This window comes from Nerophis lumbriciformis, linkage group LG06 (assembly GCF_033978685.3).
Source record: "Nerophis lumbriciformis linkage group LG06, RoL_Nlum_v2.1, whole genome shotgun sequence".
Classification (NCBI taxonomy): domain Eukaryota; kingdom Metazoa; phylum Chordata; class Actinopteri; order Syngnathiformes; family Syngnathidae; genus Nerophis; species Nerophis lumbriciformis.
This window is the reverse complement of record NC_084553.2, coordinates 1070001-1090177: the sequence shown is the minus strand read 5'-3', so window position 1 is coordinate 1090177 and position 20177 is coordinate 1070001. Positions and strand designations below refer to the sequence as shown.

The 20177-nt window shown below is 43.6% G+C and overlaps 1 protein-coding gene across 1 annotated transcript in view; it reads left to right on the top strand.

Annotated features, from left to right (window-relative positions):
* LOC133608234 (low-density lipoprotein receptor-related protein 3-like) overlaps positions 1 to 20177 on the top strand; it is a 40207-nt gene that overhangs the window by 12776 nt on the left and 7254 nt on the right. Inside the window, exons 4-5 of the mRNA XM_061963438.1 lie at positions 12518 to 13134; positions 20167 to 20177. The exon at positions 20167 to 20177 is cut by the window's right edge and continues 462 nt beyond it. Coding sequence (XP_061819422.1) covers positions 12518 to 13134; positions 20167 to 20177 — 628 coding nt within the window. The remainder of the gene's footprint in view (positions 1 to 12517; positions 13135 to 20166) is intronic.

Below are 20177 nucleotides of genomic sequence, written 5' to 3'. Positions count from 1 at the left end.
GAAGTTAGCTCATCTACAAGGAAATTAGCTAAGCTACCAGGAAGTTAGTTGAGCAACCAGTAAAGTTAGCTAGGCTTCCAGGAAGTTAGCTAAGCTACAAGGAAGTTAGCTAAGCAGCCAGGAAGTTAGCTAAGCTACCAGGAAGTTAGTTGGGCTACCAGGAAGTGAGCTGGACTACCAAGAAGTTAGCTACGCTACCAGGAAGTTAGTTAAGCAACCAGGAAGTTAGCCAAGCTTCCAAGAAGTTAGCTAAGCTACAAGGAAGTTAGCTGAGTAGCCAGGAAGTTAGCTACACAACCAGTAAAGTTAGCTAGGCTTCCAGGAAGTTAGCTAAATTATAAGGAAGTTAGCTAAGCAGCCAGGAAGTTAGCTACGCAACCAGGAAGTTAGCTAATCCACAAGGAAATTAGCTAAGCTACCAGGAAGTTAGTTGAGCAACCAGTAAAGTTAGCTAGGCTTCCAGGAAGTTAGCTAAGCTACAAGGAAGTTAGCTAAGCAGCCAGGAAGTTAGCTAAGCTACCAGGAAGTTAGTTGGGCTACCAGGAAGTGAGCTGGACTACCAAGAAGTTAGCTACGCTACCAGGAAGTTAGTTAAGCAACCAGGAAGTTAGCCAAGCTTCCAATAAGTTAGCTAAGCTACAAGGAAGTTAGCTAAGCCACCAGGAAGTTAGCCAAGCTACCAGGAAGTTAGTTGAGCAACCAGGAAGTTAGCCAAGCTTCCAAGAAGTTAGCTAAGCTACAAGGAAGTTAGCTGAGTAGCCAAGAAGTTAGCTACACAACCAGTAAAGTTAGCTAAGATTCCAGGAAGTTAGCTAAGCAACCAGGGAGTTAGCTAAGCAGCTAGGAAGTTAGCTAAGCTACCAGGAAGTTAGCTAAGCTACCAGGAAGTTAGTTGGGCTACTTGGAAGTGAGCTGGCCTACCAAGAAGTTAGCTACGCTACCAGGAAGTTAGCTACACAACCAGGAAGTTAGCTAAGCTACCAGGAAGTTAGTTGAGCAACCAGTAAAGTTAGCTAGGCTTCCAGGAAGTTAGCTAAGCTACAAGGAAGTTAGCTAAGCAGCCAGGAAGTTAGCTAAGCTACCAGGAAGTGAGCTGGACTACCAAGAAGTTAGCTACGCTACCAGGAAGTTAGTTGAGCAACCAGGAAGTTAGCCAAGCTTCCACGAAGTTAGCATAGCTACAAGGAAGTTAGCTAAGCTACAAGGAAGTTAGCTGAGTAGCCAGGAAGTTAGCTACACAATCAGTAAAGTTAGCTAGGCTTCCAGGAAGTGAGCTAAACTATAAGGAAGTTAGCGAAGCAGCCAGGAAGTTAGCTAAGCAGCCAGGAAGTTAGCTAAGCTACCAGGAAGTTATTTGGGCTACCAGGAAGAGAGCTGGACTACCAAGAAGTTAGCTACGCTACCGGAAGTTAGCTAAGCTACCAGGAAGTTAGTTGGGCTACCAGGAAGTTAGCTACACAACCAGGAAGTTAGTTAAGCTACCAGGAAGTTAGCTAAGCTACCAGGAAGTTAGCTACACAACCAGGAAGTTAGCTAATCTACAAGGAAGTTAGCTAAGCTACCAGGAAGTTAGTTGAGCAACCAGGAAGTTAGCCAAGCTTCCAAGAAGTTAGCTAAGCTACAAGGAAGTTAGCTAAGCTACAAGGAAGTTAGCTGAGTAGCCAGGAAGTTAGCTACACAACCAGTAAAGTTAGCTAGGCTTCCAGGAAGTGAGCTAAACTGTAAGGAAGTTAGCGAAGCAGCCAGGAAGTTAGCTAAACAACCAGGAAGTTAGCTAATCTACAAGGAAATTAGCTAAGCTACCAGGAAGTTAATTGAGCAACCAGTAAATTTAGCTAGGCTTCCAGGAAGTTAGCTAAGCTACAAGGAAGTTAGCTAAGCAGCCAGGAAGTTAGCTAAGCTACCAGGAAGTTAGTTGGGCTACCAGGAAGTGAGCTGGACTACCAATAAGTTAGCTACGCTACCAGGAAGTTAGCTAAGCTACCAGGAAGTTAGTTGGGCTACCAGGAAGTTAGCTACACAACCAGGAGGTTAGTTAAGTTACCAGGAAGTTAGCTAAGCTACCAGGAAGTTAGCTACACAACCAGGAAGTTAGCTCATCTACAAGGAAGTTAGCTAAGCTACCAGGAAGTTAGTTGAGCAACCAGTAAAGTTAGCTAGGCTTCCAGGAAGTTAGCTAAGCTACAAGGAAGTTAGCTAAGCAGCCAGGAAGTTAGCTTAGCTACCAGGAAGTTAGTTGGGCTACCAGGAAGTGAGCTGGAATACCAAGAAGTTAGCTACGCTACCAGGAAGTTAGTTAAGCAATCAGGAAGTTAGCCAAGCTTCCAAGAAGTTAGCTAAGCTACAAGGAAGTTAGCTAAGCTACAAGGAAGTTAGCTAAGCTACAAGGAAGTTAGCTGAGTAGCCAGGAAGTTAGCTACACAACCAGTAAAGTTAGCTAGGCTTCCAGGAAGTTAGCTAAATTATAAGGAAGTTAGCTAAGCAGCCAGGAAGTTAGCTAAGCAGCCAGGAAGTTAGCTACGCAACCAGGAAGTTAGCTAATCCACAAGGAAATTAGCTAAGCTACCAGGAAGTTAGTTGAGCAACCAGTAAAGTTAGCTAGGCTTCCAGGAAGTTAGCTAAGCTACAAGGAAGTTAGCTAAGCAGCCAGGAAGTTAGCTAAGCTACCAGGAAGTTAGTTGGGCTACCAGGAAGTGAGCTGGACTACCAAGAAGTTAGCTACGCTACCAGGAAGTTAGTTAAGCAACCAGGAAGTTAGCCAAGCTTCCAATAAGTTAGCTAAGCTACAAGGAAGTTAGCTAAGCTACCAGGAAGTTAGCCAAGCTACCAGGAAGTTAGTTGAGCAACCAGGAAGTTAGCCAAGCTTCCAAGAAGTTAGCTAAGCTACAAGGAAGTTAGCTGAGTAGCCAAGAAGTTAGCTACACAACCAGTAAAGTTAGCTAAGCTTCCAGGAAGTTAGCTAAGCAACCAGGGAGTTAGCTAAGCAGCTAGGAAGTTAGCTAAGCTACCAGGAAGTTAGCTAAGCTACCAGGAAGTTAGTTGGGCTACTTGGAAGTGAGCTGGCCTACCAAGAAGTTAGCTACGCTACCAGGAAGTTAGCTAAGCTACCAGGAAGTTAGTTGGGCTACCAGGAAGTTAGCTACATAACCAGGAAGTTAGTTAAGCTACCAGGAAGTTAGCTAAGCTACCAGGAAGTTAGCTACACAACCAGGAAGTTAGCTAATCTACAAGGAAATTAGCTAAGCTACCAGGAAGTTAGTTGAGCAACCAGTAAAGTTAGCTAGGCTTCCAGGAAGTTAGCTAAGCTACAAGGAAGTTAGCTAAGCAGCCAGGAAGTTAGCTAAGCTACCAGGAAGTTAGTTGGGCTACCAGGAAGTGAGCTGGACTACCAAGAAGTTAGCTACGCTACCAGGAAGTTAGCTAAGCAACGAGGAAGTTAGCCAAGCTTCCAAGAAGTTAGCTAAGCTACAAGGAAGTTAGCTAAGCTACAAGGAAGTTAGCTAAGCTACCAGGAAGTTAGCTGAGTAGCCAGGAAGTTAGCCACACAACCAGTAAAGTTAGCTAGGCTTCCAGGAAGTTAGCTAAATTATAAGGAAGTTAGCTAAGCAGCCAGGAAGTTAGCTAAGCAGCCAGGAAGTTAGCTACGCAACCAGGAAGTTAGCTAATCCACAAGGAAATTAGCTAAGCTACCAGGAAGTTAGTTGAGCAACCAGTAAAGTTAGCTAGGCTTCCAGGAAGTTAGCTAAGCTACAAGGAAGTTAGCTAAGCAGCCAGGAAGTTAGCTAAGCTACCAGGAAGTTAGTTGGGCTACCAGGAAGTGAGCTGGACTACCAATAAGTTAGCTACGCTACCAGGAAGTTAGCTAAGCTACCAGGAAGTTAGTTGGGCTACCAGGAAGTTAGCTACACAACCAGGAGGTTAGTTAAGTTACCAGGAAGTTAGCTAAGCTACCAGGAAGTTAGCTACACAACCAGGAAGTTAGCTCATCTACAAGGAAGTTAGCTAAGCTACCAGGAAGTTAGTTGAGCAACCAGTAAAGTTAGCTAGGCTTCCAGGAAGTTAGCTAAGCTACAAGGAAGTTAGCTAAGCAGCCAGGAAGTTAGCTTAGCTACCAGGAAGTTAGTTGGGCTACCAGGAAGTGAGCTGGAATACCAAGAAGTTAGCTACGCTACCAGGAAGTTAGTTAAGCAATCAGGAAGTTAGCCAAGCTTCCAAGAAGTTAGCTAAGCTACAAGGAAGTTAGCTAAGCTACAAGGAAGTTAGCTAAGCTACAAGGAAGTTAGCTGAGTAGCCAGGAAGTTAGCTACACAACCAGTAAAGTTAGCTAGGCTTCCAGGAAGTTAGCTAAATTATAAGGAAGTTAGCTAAGCAGCCAGGAAGTTAGCTAAGCAGCCAGGAAGTTAGCTACGCAACCAGGAAGTTAGCTAATCCACAAGGAAATTAGCTAAGCTACCAGGAAGTTAGTTGAGCAACCAGTAAAGTTAGCTAGGCTTCCAGGAAGTTAGCTAAGCTACAAGGAAGTTAGCTAAGCAGCCAGGAAGTTAGCTAAGCTACCAGGAAGTTAGTTGGGCTACCAGGAAGTGAGCTGGACTACCAAGAAGTTAGCTACGCTACCAGGAAGTTAGTTAAGCAACCAGGAAGTTAGCCAAGCTTCCAATAAGTTAGCTAAGCTACAAGGAAGTTAGCTAAGCTACCAGGAAGTTAGCCAAGCTACCAGGAAGTTAGTTGAGCAACCAGGAAGTTAGCCAAGCTTCCAAGAAGTTAGCTAAGCTACAAGGAAGTTAGCTGAGTAGCCAAGAAGTTAGCTACACAACCAGTAAAGTTAGCTAAGCTTCCAGGAAGTTAGCTAAGCAACCAGGGAGTTAGCTAAGCAGCTAGGAAGTTAGCTAAGCTACCAGGAAGTTAGCTAAGCTACCAGGAAGTTAGTTGGGCTACTTGGAAGTGAGCTGGCCTACCAAGAAGTTAGCTACGCTACCAGGAAGTTAGCTAAGCTACCAGGAAGTTAGTTGGGCTACCAGGAAGTTAGCTACATAACCAGGAAGTTAGTTAAGCTACCAGGAAGTTAGCTACACAACCAGGAAGTTAGCTAATCTACAAGGAAATTAGCTAAGCTACCAGGAAGTTAGTTGAGCAACCAGTAAAGTTAGCTAGGCTTCCAGGAAGTTAGCTAAGCTACAAGGAAGTTAGCTAAGCAGCCAGGAAGTTAGCTAAGCTACCAGGAAGTTAGTTGGGCTACCAGGAAGTGAGCTGGACTACCAAGAAGTTAGCTACGCTACCAGGAAGTTAGCTAAGCAACGAGGAAGTTAGCCAAGCTTCCAAGAAGTTAGCTAAGCTACAAGGAAGTTAGCTAAGCTACAAGGAAGTTAGCTAAGCTACCAGGAAGTTAGCTGAGTAGCCAGGAAGTTAGCCACACAACCAGTAAAGTTAGCTAGGCTTCCAGGAAGTTAGCTAAATTATAAGGAAGTTAGCTAAGCAGCCAGGAAGTTAGCTAAGCAGCCAGGAAGTTAGCTACGCAACCAGGAAGTTAGCTAATCCACAAGGAAATTAGCTAAGCTACCAGGAAGTTAGTTGAGCAACCAGTAAAGTTAGCTAGGCTTCCAGGAAGTTAGCTAAGCTACAAGGAAGTTAGCTAAGCAGCCAGGAAGTTAGCTAAGCTACCAGGAAGTTAGTTGGGCTACCAGGAAGTGAGCTGGACTACCAATAAGTTAGCTACGCTACCAGGAAGTTAGCTAAGCTACCAGGAAGTTAGTTGGGCTACCAGGAAGTTAGCTACACAACCAGGAGGTTAGTTAAGTTACCAGGAAGTTAGCTAAGCTACCAGGAAGTTAGCTACACAACCAGGAAGTTAGCTCATCTACAAGGAAGTTAGCTAAGCTACCAGGAAGTTAGTTGAGCAACCAGTAAAGTTAGCTAGGCTTCCAGGAAGTTAGCTAAGCTACAAGGAAGTTAGCTAAGCAGCCAGGAAGTTAGCTTAGCTACCAGGAAGTTAGTTGGGCTACCAGGAAGTGAGCTGGAATACCAAGAAGTTAGCTACGCTACCAGGAAGTTAGTTAAGCAATCAGGAAGTTAGCCAAGCTTCCAAGAAGTTAGCTAAGCTACAAGGAAGTTAGCTAAGCTACAAGGAAGTTAGCTAAGCTACAAGGAAGTTAGCTGAGTAGCCAGGAAGTTAGCTACACAACCAGTAAAGTTAGCTAGGCTTCCAGGAAGTTAGCTAAATTATAAGGAAGTTAGCTAAGCAGCCAGGAAGTTAGCTAAGCAGCCAGGAAGTTAGCTACGCAACCAGGAAGTTAGCTAATCCACAAGGAAATTAGCTAAGCTACCAGGAAGTTAGTTGAGCAACCAGTAAAGTTAGCTAGGCTTCCAGGAAGTTAGCTAAGCTACAAGGAAGTTAGCTAAGCAGCCAGGAAGTTAGCTAAGCTACCAGGAAGTTAGTTGGGCTACCAGGAAGTGAGCTGGACTACCAAGAAGTTAGCTACGCTACCAGGAAGTTAGTTAAGCAACCAGGAAGTTAGCCAAGCTTCCAATAAGTTAGCTAAGCTACAAGGAAGTTAGCTAAGCTACCAGGAAGTTAGCCAAGCTACCAGGAAGTTAGTTGAGCAACCAGGAAGTTAGCCAAGCTTCCAAGAAGTTAGCTAAGCTACAAGGAAGTTAGCTGAGTAGCCAAGAAGTTAGCTACACAACCAGTAAAGTTAGCTAAGCTTCCAGGAAGTTAGCTAAGCAACCAGGGAGTTAGCTAAGCAGCTAGGAAGTTAGCTAAGCTACCAGGAAGTTAGCTAAGCTACCAGGAAGTTAGTTGGGCTACTTGGAAGTGAGCTGGCCTACCAAGAAGTTAGCTACGCTACCAGGAAGTTAGCTAAGCTACCAGGAAGTTAGTTGGGCTACCAGGAAGTTAGCTACATAACCAGGAAGTTAGTTAAGCTACCAGGAAGTTAGCTAAGCTACCAGGAAGTTAGCTACACAACCAGGAAGTTAGCTAATCTACAAGGAAATTAGCTAAGCTACCAGGAAGTTAGTTGAGCAACCAGTAAAGTTAGCTAGGCTTCCAGGAAGTTAGCTAAGCTACAAGGAAGTTAGCTAAGCAGCCAGGAAGTTAGCTAAGCTACCAGGAAGTTAGTTGGGCTACCAGGAAGTGAGCTGGACTACCAAGAAGTTAGCTACGCTACCAGGAAGTTAGCTAAGCAACGAGGAAGTTAGCCAAGCTTCCAAGAAGTTAGCTAAGCTACAAGGAAGTTAGCTAAGCTACAAGGAAGTTAGCTAAGCTACCAGGAAGTTAGCTGAGTAGCCAGGAAGTTAGCCACACAACCAGTAAAGTTAGCTAGGCTTCCAGGAAGTTAGCTAAATTATAAGGAAGTTAGCTAAGCAGCCAGGAAGTTAGCTAAGCAGCCAGGAAGTTAGCTACGCAACCAGGAAGTTAGCTAATCCACAAGGAAATTAGCTAAGCTACCAGGAAGTTAGTTGAGCAACCAGTAAAGTTAGCTAGGCTTCCAGGAAGTTAGCTAAGCTACAAGGAAGTTAGCTAAGCAGCCAGGAAGTTAGCTAAGCTACCAGGAAGTTAGTTGGGCTACCAGGAAGTGAGCTGGACTACCAATAAGTTAGCTACGCTACCAGGAAGTTAGCTAAGCTACCAGGAAGTTAGTTGGGCTACCAGGAAGTTAGCTACACAACCAGGAGGTTAGTTAAGTTACCAGGAAGTTAGCTAAGCTACCAGGAAGTTAGCTACACAACCAGGAAGTTAGCTCATCTACAAGGAAGTTAGCTAAGCTACCAGGAAGTTAGTTGAGCAACCAGTAAAGTTAGCTAGGCTTCCAGGAAGTTAGCTAAGCTACAAGGAAGTTAGCTAAGCAGCCAGGAAGTTAGCTTAGCTACCAGGAAGTTAGTTGGGCTACCAGGAAGTGAGCTGGAATACCAAGAAGTTAGCTACGCTACCAGGAAGTTAGTTAAGCAATCAGGAAGTTAGCCAAGCTTCCAAGAAGTTAGCTAAGCTACAAGGAAGTTAGCTAAGCTACAAGGAAGTTAGCTAAGCTACAAGGAAGTTAGCTGAGTAGCCAGGAAGTTAGCTACACAACCAGTAAAGTTAGCTAGGCTTCCAGGAAGTTAGCTAAATTATAAGGAAGTTAGCTAAGCAGCCAGGAAGTTAGCTAAGCAGCCAGGAAGTTAGCTACGCAACCAGGAAGTTAGCTAATCCACAAGGAAATTAGCTAAACTACCAGGAAGTTAGTTGAGCAACCAGTAAAGTTAGCTAGGCTTCCAGGAAGTTAGCTAAGCTACAAGGAAGTTAGCTAAGCAGCCAGGAAGTTAGCTAAGCTACCAGGAAGTTAGTTGGGCTACCAGGAAGTGAGCTGGACTACCAAGAAGTTAGCTACGCTACCAGGAAGTTAGTTAAGCAACCAGGAAGTTAGCCAAGCTTCCAATAAGTTAGCTAAGCTACAAGGAAGTTAGCTAAGCTACCAGGAAGTTAGCCAAGCTACCAGGAAGTTAGTTGAGCAACCAGGAAGTTAGCCAAGCTTCCAAGAAGTTAGCTAAGCTACAAGGAAGTTAGCTGAGTAGCCAAGAAGTTAGCTACACAACCAGTAAAGTTAGCTAAGCTTCCAGGAAGTTAGCTAAGCAACCAGGGAGTTAGCTAAGCAGCTAGGAAGTTAGCTAAGCTACCAGGAAGTTAGCTAAGCTACCAGGAAGTTAGTTGGGCTACTTGGAAGTGAGCTGGCCTACCAAGAAGTTAGCTACGCTACCAGGAAGTTAGCTAAGCTACCAGGAAGTTAGTTGGGCTACCAGGAAGTTAGCTACATAACCAGGAAGTTAGTTAAGCTACCAGGAAGTTAGCTAAGCTACCAGGAAGTTAGCTACACAACCAGGAAGTTAGCTAATCTACAAGGAAATTAGCTAAGCTACCAGGAAGTTAGTTGAGCAACCAGTAAAGTTAGCTAGGCTTCCAGGAAGTTAGCTAAGCTACAAGGAAGTTAGCTAAGCAGCCAGGAAGTTAGCTAAGCTACCAGGAAGTTAGTTGGGCTACCAGGAAGTGAGCTGGACTACCAAGAAGTTAGCTACGCTACCAGGAAGTTAGCTAAGCAACGAGGAAGTTAGCCAAGCTTCCAAGAAGTTAGCTAAGCTACAAGGAAGTTAGCTAAGCTACAAGGAAGTTAGCTAAGCTACCAGGAAGTTAGCTGAGTAGCCAGGAAGTTAGCCACACAACCAGTAAAGTTAGCTAGGCTTCCAGGAAGTTAGCTAAATTATAAGGAAGTTAGCTAAGCAGCCAGGAAGTTAGCTAAGCAGCCAGGAAGTTAGCTACGCAACCAGGAAGTTAGCTAATCCACAAGGAAATTAGCTAAGCTACCAGGAAGTTAGTTGAGCAACCAGTAAAGTTAGCTAGGCTTCCAGGAAGTTAGCTAAGCTACAAGGAAGTTAGCTAAGCAGCCAGGAAGTTAGCTAAGCTACCAGGAAGTTAGTTGGGCTACCAGGAAGTGAGCTGGACTACCAATAAGTTAGCTACGCTACCAGGAAGTTAGCTAAGCTACCAGGAAGTTAGTTGGGCTACCAGGAAGTTAGCTACACAACCAGGAGGTTAGTTAAGTTACCAGGAAGTTAGCTAAGCTACCAGGAAGTTAGCTACACAACCAGGAAGTTAGCTCATCTACAAGGAAGTTAGCTAAGCTACCAGGAAGTTAGTTGAGCAACCAGTAAAGTTAGCTAGGCTTCCAGGAAGTTAGCTAAGCTACAAGGAAGTTAGCTAAGCAGCCAGTAAGTTAGCTTAGCTACCAGGAAGTTAGTTGGGCTACCAGGAAGTGAGCTGGAATACCAAGAAGTTAGCTACGCTACCAGGAAGTTAGTTAAGCAATCAGGAAGTTAGCCAAGCTTCCAAGAAGTTAGCTAAGCTACAAGGAAGTTAGCTAAGCTACAAGGAAGTTAGCTAAGCTACAAGGAAGTTAGCTGAGTAGCCAGGAAGTTAGCTACACAACCAGTAAAGTTAGCTAGGCTTCCAGGAAGTTAGCTAAATTATAAGGAAGTTAGCTAAGCAGCCAGGAAGTTAGCTAAGCAGCCAGGAAGTTAGCTACGCAACCAGGAAGTTAGCTAATCCACAAGGAAATTAGCTAAGCTACCAGGAAGTTAGTTGAGCAACCAGTAAAGTTAGCTAGGCTTCCAGGAAGTTAGCTAAGCTACAAGGAAGTTAGCTAAGCAGCCAGGAAGTTAGCTAAGCTACCAGGAAGTTAGTTGGGCTACCAGGAAGTGAGCTGGACTACCAAGAAGTTAGCTACGCTACCAGGAAGTTAGTTAAGCAACCAGGAAGTTAGCCAAGCTTCCAATAAGTTAGCTAAGCTACAAGGAAGTTAGCTAAGCTACCAGGAAGTTAGCCAAGCTACCAGGAAGTTAGTTGAGCAACCAGGAAGTTAGCCAAGCTTCCAAGAAGTTAGCTAAGCTACAAGGAAGTTAGCTGAGTAGCCAAGAAGTTAGCTACACAACCAGTAAAGTTAGCTAAGCTTCCAGGAAGTTAGCTAAGCAACCAGGGAGTTAGCTAAGCAGCTAGGAAGTTAGCTAAGCTACCAGGAAGTTAGCTAAGCTACCAGGAAGTTAGTTGGGCTACTTGGAAGTGAGCTGGCCTACCAAGAAGTTAGCTACGCTACCAGGAAGTTAGCTAAGCTACCAGGAAGTTAGTTGGGCTACCAGGAAGTTAGCTACATAACCAGGAAGTTAGTTAAGCTACCAGGAAGTTAGCTAAGCAGCCAGGAAGTTAGCTACGCAACCAGGAAGTTAGCTAATCCACAAGGAAATTAGCTAAGCTACCAGGAAGTTAGTTGAGCAACCAGTAAAGTTAGCTAGGCTTCCAGGAAGTTAGCTAAGCTACAAGGAAGTTAGCTAAGCAGCCAGGAAGTTAGCTAAGCTACCAGGAAGTTAGTTGGGCTACCAGGAAGTGAGCTGGACTACTAAGAAGTTAGCTACGCTACCAGGAAGTTAGCTAAGCAACGAGGAAGTTAGCCAAGCTTCCAAGAAGTTAGCTAAGCTACAAGGAAGTTAGCTAAGCTACAAGGAAGTTAGCTAAGCTACCAGGAAGTTAGCTGAGTAGCCAGGAAGTTAGCCACACAACCAGTAAAGTTAGCTAGGCTTCCAAGAAGTTAGCTAAATTATAAGGAAGTTAGCTAAGCAGCCAGGAAGTTAGCTAAGCAGCCAGGAAGTTAGCTACGCAACCAGGAAGTTAGCTAATCCACAAGGAAATTAGCTAAGCTACCAGGAAGTTAGTTGAGCAACCAGTAAAGTTAGCTAGGCTTCCAGGAAGTTAGCTAAGCTACAAGGAAGTTAGCTAAGCAGCCAGGAAGTTAGCTAAGCTACCAGGAAGTTAGTTGGGCTACCAGGAAGTGAGCTGGACTACCAAGAAGTTAGCTACTCTACCAGGAAGTTAGTTAAGCAACCAGGAAGTTAGCCAAGCTTCCAAGAAGTTAGCTAAGCTACAAGGAAGTTAGCTGAGTAGCCAGGAACTTAGCTACACAACCAGTAAAGTTAGCTAGGCTTCCAGGAAGTTAGCTAAATTATAAGGAAGTTAGCTAAGCAACCAGGAAGTTAGCTAAGCTACCAGGAAGTTAGTTGGGCTACCCGGAAGTGAGCTGGACTACCAAGAAGTTAGCTACGCTACCAGGAAGTTAGTTAAGCAACCAGGAAGTTAGCCAAGCTTCCAAGAAGTTAGCTAAGCTACAAGGAAGTTAGCTGAGTAGCCAGGAACTTAGCTACACAACCAGTAAAGTTAGCTAGGCTTCCAGGAAGTTAGCTAAGCAGCCAGGAAGTTAGCTAAGCTACCAGGAAGTTAGTTGGGCTACCCGGAAGTGAGCTGGACTACCAAGAAGCTAGCTACGCTACCAGGAAGTTAGCTAAGCTACCAGGAAGTTAGTTGGGCTACCAGGAAGTTAGCTACACAACCAGGAAGTTAGTTAAGCTACCAGGAAGTTAGCTAAGCTACCAGGAAGTTAGCTAGGCTTCCAGGAAGTTAGCTAAACTATAAGGAAGTTAGCTAAGCAGCCAGGAAGTTATTGTGCTACCAGGAAGTTAGGTTTGATGTCCTGGTGTGTGCAGGTCACCTGGGTCAGATATGATATCAGGTTTGATGTCCTGGTGTGTGCAGGTCACCTGGGTCAGATATATCAGGTTTGATGTCCTGGTGTGTGCAGGTCACCTGGGTCAGATATATCAGGTTTGATGTCCTGGTGTGTGCAGGTCACCTGGGTCAGATATATCAGGTTTGATGTCCTGGTGTGTGCAGGTCACCTGGGTCAGATATATCAGGTTTGATGTCCTGGTGTGTGCAGGTCACCTGGGTCAGATATATTAGGTTTGATGTCCTGGTGTGTGCAGGTCACCTGGGTCAGATATATCAGGTTTGATGTCCTGGTGTGTGCAGGTCACCTGGGTCAGATATATCAGGTTTGATGTCCTGGTGTGTGCAGGTCACCTGGGTCAGATATATCAGGTTTGATGTCCTGGTGTGTGCAGGTCACCTGGGTCAGATATATCAGGTTTGATGTCCTGGTGTGTGCAGGTCACCTGGGTCAGAGCAGCTGCCAGTCAGACGAGTTCCTGTGCGGGAACGGCAAATGTCTTCCTCACTCCTGGAAGTGCAACGGCCAGGACGAGTGCGGCGACGCCTCCGACGAGCGCAGCTGCTCGCCGCCCCCCACCGAGGCCCGGCCCGGCCTCTGCCCCCCCGGTGCCCTGGCCTGCACGGCGGCGCAGTCCACCCGCTGCCTGCCCGCCGTCCTGCGCTGCGACAAAGTCCGCGACTGCCCCGACGGCTCCGACGAGCGGGGCTGCCCCGACGACACCTGCGGCAAACGCCTGGGGAACTTCTACGGCTCCTTCGCCTCCCCGGACTTCTTCCGGGCCAACCGGAGCGAGGCGGCGGAGCTGAGGTGCTCCTGGCTGTTGGACACGCAGGACCCCAAGCCCATCGTGCTGCAGCTGGACCTGCAGCTGGGACCCGGGGACTCGCTGCACGTGTACGACGGGCTCCTGCACCGCGCCGAACACCTCCTGCAGGTGCTGTCCTATCACAACAACCGCCGGCCCGCCTTGCTGGAGTCCAGCCGGGGACAGATGAGCGTGTTGTACCTGGCCAAGCCTCGCAGCCCCGGACGAGGCTTCAACGCCACTTACCAGGTGACCCGGCCTTCTTCCTTGACCCTCGTGCACCCCGAGGACCCCAAATGTGTTCCTAGTATACACTCCTTCTCCTAGGACCTTTTTGGGCCCCGTTGACTCCCATTAGAACAGCTATTTTTTACCAGACCGTAATCCTTTTTTATGGAAACCAACTAAATCTCATTTGTGCTGAACAAGAAAATACTGTTTTGACTTAGATTGGTCACATCGAGTTTTAGACTTTTATTGGTCAGATCTAGTCTTAGACTTAGATTGGCCAGATGTGGTCTTAAATTTAGATTGACCAGATCTAGTCTACCAATCTAAGTTTTAGACTAGATTGGTCACATCTAGTCTACCAATCTAAGTATAGGACTAGATGTGACCAAGCTAAGTCTAGGACTAGATCTGATAATCTAAGTCTAAGACTAGACGTGACCAATCTAGGTCTAAGACCTAGTGGTTAGAGTGTCCGCCCTGAGATAGGTAGGCTGTGAGTTCAAACCCCGGCCGAGTCATACCAAAGACTATAAAAATGGGAGCCATTACCTCCCTGCTTGGCACTCAGCATCAAGGGTTGGAATTGGGGGTTAAATCACCAAAAATTATTCCCAGGCGCGGCACAGCCGCTGCCCACTGCTCCCCTCACCTCTCAGGGGGTGAACAAGGGGATGGGTCGAATGCAGAGGACAAATTTCACCACACCTAGTGTGTGTGTGACAATCATTGCTACTTTAACTTAAGACAATATGTGACCATCTAAGTCTAGGACTAGATGTGACCAGTCTAAGTCTAAGACTAGATGTGACCAATCTAAGTCTAAGACTAGATGTGACCAATCGAAGTCTAAGACTAGATGTGACCAATCTAAGTCTAAGACTAGATATGACCGATCTAAGTCTAAGACTAAATGTGACTGATCTAAGTCTAAGACTATATGTGACCAATCTAAGTCTAAGACTAGATGTGACTGATCTAAGTCTAAGACTAGATGTGACCGATCTAAGTCTATGATCATGAACTCATGAAGTCTACTTGGATGAGAGTGAAACATCTTCTAAGACAAACCAAACAATCTAAGACTAGATGTGACCGATCTAAGTCGAAGACTTGATGTGACCAATTTATGTAAGTCTAAGACTAGTTGTGACCAATCTAAGTCTAAGACTAGATGTGACTGATCTAAGTCTAAGACTAAATGTGACTGATCTAAGTCTAAGACTGGATGTGACCGATCTAAGTCTAAGACTAGATGTGACCAATCTAAGTCTAAGACTAGATGTGACTGATCTAAGTCTATGATCATGAACTTATGAAGTCTACTTGGATGAGACTGAAACATCTTCTAAGACAAACCAAACAGTCGAAGACTTGATGTGACCAGTTTATGTAAGTCTAAGACTAGATGTGACCAATCGAAGTTTAAGACTAGATGTGACCGATCTAAGTCTAAGACTAGATGTGACTGATCTAAGTCTAAGACTAAATGTGACTGATCTAAGTCTAAGACTGGATGTGACCGATCTAAGTCTAAGACTAGATGTGACCAATCTAAGTCTAAGACTAGATGTGACTGATCTAAGTCTATGATCATGAACTTATGAAGTCTACTTGGATGAGACTGAAACATCTTCTAAGACAAACCAAACAGTCGAAGACTTGATGTGACCAGTTTATGTAAGTCTAAGACTAGATGTGACCAATCGAAGTTTAAGACTAGATGTGACCGATCTAAGTCTAAGACTAGATGTGACCGATCTAAGTCTAAGACTAAATGTGACTGATCTAAGTCTAAGACTGGATGTGACCGATCTAAGTCTAAGACTAGGGTTAGGGTTAGATGTGACCAATCTAAATCTAAGACTAGATGTGACCAATCTAAGTCGAAGACTTGATGTGACCAATCGAAGTCTAAGACTAGATGTTACCAATCTAAGTCTAGGAGTAGGTGTGACCAATCTAAGTCTAAGCCTATATGTGACCAATCTAAGTCTAAGACTAGATGTGACCGATCTAAGTCTATGATCATGAACTCATGAAGTCTACTTGGATGAGAGTGAAACATCTTCTAAGACAAACCAAACAATCTAAGACTAGATGTGACCGATCTAAGTCGAAGACTAGATGTGACCAATCTAAGTCTAAGACTAGATGTGACCAATCGAAGTCTAAGACTAGATGTGACCGATCTAAGTCTAAGACTAGATATGACCGATCTAAGTCTAAGACTAAATGTGACTGATCTAAGTCTAAGACTGGATGTGACCGATCTAAGTCTAAGACTAGATGTGACCAATCTAAGTCTAAGACTGGATGTGACCGATCTAAGTCTAAGACTAGATGTGACTGATCTAAGTCTAAGACTAGATGTGACCGATCTAAGTCTAAGACTAGATGTGACCAATCTAAGTCTATGATCATGAACTCATGAAGTCTACTTGGATGAGAGTGAAACATCTTCTAAGACAAACCAAACAATCTAAGACTAGATGTGACCGATCTAAGTCGAAGACTTGATGTGACCAATTTATGTAAGTCTAAGACTAGTTGTGACCAATCTAAGTCTAAGACTAGATGTGACTGATCTAAGTCTAAGACTAAATGTGACTGATCTAAGTCTAAGACTGGATGTGACCGATCTAAGTCTAAGACTAGATGTGACCAATCTAAGTCTAAGACTAGATGTGACTGATCTAAGTCTATGATCATGAACTTATGAAGTCTACTTGGATGAGACTGAAACATCTTCTAAGACAAACCAAACAGTCGAAGACTTGATGTGACCAGTTTATGTAAGTCTAAGACTAGATGTGACCAATCGAAGTTTAAGACTAGATGTGACCGATCTAAGTCTAAGACTAGATGTGACTGATCTAAGTCTAAGACTAAATGTGACTGATCTAAGTCTAAGACTGGATGTGACCGATCTAAGTCTAAGACTAGATGTGACCAATCTAAGTCTAAGACTAGATGTGACTGATCTAAGTCTATGATCATGAACTTATGAAGTCTACTTGGATGAGACTGAAACATCTTCTAAGACAAACCAAACAGTCGAAGACTTGATGTGACCAGTTTATGTAAGTCTAAGACTAGATGTGACCAATCGAAGTTTAAGACTAGATGTGACCGATCTAAGTCTAAGACTAGATGTGACCGATCTAAGTCTAAGACTAAATGTGACTGATCTAAGTCTAAGACTGGATGTGACCGATCTAAGTCTAAGACTAGGGTTAGGGTTAGATGTGACCAATCTAAATCTAAGACTAGATGTGACCAATCTAAGTCGAAGACTTGATGTGACCAATCGAAGTCTAAGACTAGATGTTACCAATCTAAGTCTAGGAGTAGGTGTGACCAATCTAAGTCTAAGCCTATATGTGACCAATCTAAGTCTAAGACTAGATGTGACCGATCTAAGTCTATGATCATGAACTCATGAAGTCTACTTGGATGAGAGTGAAACATCTTCTAAGACAAACCAAACAATCTAAGACTAGATGTGACCGAACTAAGTCGAAGACTAGATGTGACCAATCTAAGTCCAAGACTAGATGTGACCAATCGAAGTCTATGACTAGATGTGACCGATCTAAGCCTAAGACTAGATGTAACTGATCTAAGTCTAAGACTGGATGTGACCGATCTAAGTCTTAAGACTAGATGTGACCGATCTAAGTCTAAGACTATATGTGACCAATCTAAGTCTAAGACTAGATGTGACTGATCTAAGTCTAAGACTAGATGTGACCTATCTAAGTCTATGATCATGAACTCATGAAGTCTACTTGGATGAGAGTGAAACATCTTCTAAGACAAACTAAAAAGTCTAAGACTAGATGTGACCGATCTAAGTCGAAGACTAGATTTGACCGATCTAAGTCTAAGACTAGATATGACTGATCTAAGTCTAAGACTAGATGTGACCGATCTAAGTCTAAGACTAGATGTGACCAATCTAAGTCTATGATCATGAACTCATGAAGTCTACTTGGATGAGAATGAAACATCTTCTAAGACAAACCAAACAGTCGAAGACTTGATGTGACCAGTTTATGTAAGTCTAAGACTAGATGTGACCAATCGAAGTTTAAGACTAGATGTGACCGATCTAAGTCTAAGACTAGATGTGACCGATCTAAGTCTAACACTAAATGTCGCTGATATAAGTCTAAGACTGGATGTGACCGATCTAAGTCTAAGACTAGATGTGACCACTCTAAGTCTAAGACTAGATGTGACCAATCTAAGTCTAAAACTAGATGTGACCAATCGAAGTCTAAGACTATATGTGACCAATCTAAGTCTAGGAGTAGGTGTGACCAATCTAAGTCTAAGACTAGATGTGACCAATCTAAGTCTAAGACTAGATGTGACCGATCTAAGTCTATGATCATGAACTCATGAAGTCTACTTGGATGAGAATGAAACATCTTCTAAGACAAACCAAACAGTCGAAGACTTGATGTGACCAGTTTATGTAAGTCTAAGACTAGATGTGACCAATCGAAGTTTAAGACTAGATGTGACCGATCTAAGTCTAAGACTAGATGTGACCGATCTAAGTCTAACACTAAATGTCACTGATCTAAGTCTAAGACTGGATGTGACCGATCTAAGTCTAAGACTAGATGTGACCACTCTAAGTCTAAGACTAGATGTGACCAATCTAAGTCTAAAACTAGATGTGACCAATCGAAGTCTAAGACTATATGTGACCAATCTAAGTCTAGGAGTAGGTGTGACCAATCTAAGTCTAAGACTAGATGTGACCGATCTAAGTCTAAGACTAGATGTGACCGATCTAAGTCTAAGACTAGATGTGACTGATCTAAGTCTAAGACCAGATGTGACCGATCTAAGTCTAAGACTAGATGTGACCGATCTAAGTCTAAGACTAGATGTGACTGATCTAAGTCTACGACGAGATGTGACCAATCTAAGTCTAAGACTAGATGTGACTGATCTAAGTCTAAGACCAGATGTGACCGATCTAAGTCTAAGGCTAGATGTGACTGATCTAAGTCTAAGACTAGATGTGACCAATCTAAATCTATGATCATGAACTCATGAAGTCTACTTGGATGAGAGTGAAACATCTTCTAAGACAAACCAAACAATCTAAGACTAGATGTGACCGATCTAAGTCGAAGACAAATGTGACTAATCTAAGTCTAAGACTAGATGTGACCAATCTAAGTCTAAGACTAGATGTGACCGAGCTAAGTCTAAGACTAAATGTGACTGATCTAAGTCTAAGACTAGATGTGACCGATCTAAGTCTATGATCATGAACTCATGAAGTCTACTTGGATGAGAGTGAAACATCTTCTAAGACAAACCAAACAATCTAAGACTAGATGTGACCGATCTAAGTCAAAGACTAGATGTGACCAATCTAAGTCTAAGACTAGATGTGACCGATCTAAGTCTACGACGAGATGTGACCAATCTAAGTCTAAAACTAGATGTGATCAATCGAAGTCTAAGACTAGATATGACCGATCTAAGTCTAAGACTAGATGTGACCAATCTAAGTCTAAGACTAGATATGACCGATCTAAGTCTAAGACTAGATGTGACCAATCTAAGTCTAAGACTAGATGTGACTGATCTAAGTCTACGACGAGATGTGACCAATCTAAGTCTAAGACTAGATGTGACTGATCTAAGTCTAAGACCAGATGTGACCGATCTAAGTCTAAGGCTAGATGTGACTGATCTAAGTCTAAGACTAGATGTGACCAATCTAAATCTATGATCATGAACTCATGAAGTCTACTTGGATGAGAGTGAAACATCTTCTAAGACAAACCAAACAATCTAAGACTAGATGTGACCGATCTAAGTCGAAGACAAATGTGACTAATCTAAGTCTAAGACTAGATGTGACCAATCTAAGTCTAAGACTAGATGTGACCGAGCTAAGACTAAGACTAAATGTGACTGATCTAAGTCTAAGGCTGGATGTGACCGATCTAAGTTTAAGACTAGATGTGACCAATCTAAGTCTAAGACTAGATGTGACCGATCTAAGCCTATGATGAGATGTGACCAATCTAAGTCTAAGACTAGATGTGACCAATCTAAATCTAAAACTAGATGTGACCGATCTAAGTCTAAGACTAGATGTGACCGATCGAAGTCTAAGACTAGATGTGACCAATCTAAGTCTAAGACTAGATGTGACCAATCGAAGTCTAAGACTAGATGTGACCGATCTAAGTCTAAGACTAGATGTGACCGATCTAAGTCTACGACGAGATGTGACCAATCTAAGTCTAAGACTAGATGTGACCGATCTAAATCTAAGACTAGATGTGACCGATCTAAGTCTAAGACTAGATGTGACCGATCTACGTCTAAGACTAGATGTGACCGATCTAAGTCTAAGACTAGATGTGACTGATCTAAGTCTAAGACTAGATGTGACTGATCTAAGTCTAAGACTAGATATGACCGATCTAAGTCTAAGACTAAATGTGACCGATCGAAGTCTAAGACTAGATGTGACCGATCTAAGTCTAAGACTAGATGTGACTGATCTAAGTCTAAGACTAGATGTGACCGATCTAAGTCTAAGACTAGATGTGACCGATCTAAGTCTAAGCCTAGATGTGACTGATCTAAGTCTAAGACTAGATGTGACTGATCTAAGTCTAAGACTAGATATGACCGATCTAAGTCTAAGACTAGATGTGACCAATCTAAGTCTATGATCATGAACTCATGAAGTCTACTTGGATGAGAGTGAAACATCTTCTAAGACAAACCAAACAGTCGAAGACTTGATGTGACCAGTTTATGTAAGTCTAAGACTAGATGTGACCAATCTAAGTCTAAGACTAGATCTGATGAGGTCTACTTGGATTAGAGACCAAACGACAATAGACAAAGCAAACAGTCCAGGTGTTATTGATTGAATACCCTGAGGTTAGTTTTCTGTTGTTAGCCGCTACTTGTCAACATGCTGACTTAGAGTTCCTAGTTCTAGGTAGAGCAGTAGACTGATGGCCGTGGCTGATCAATATGTGTCCTCCCTCCCTGAAGGTGAAAGGTTA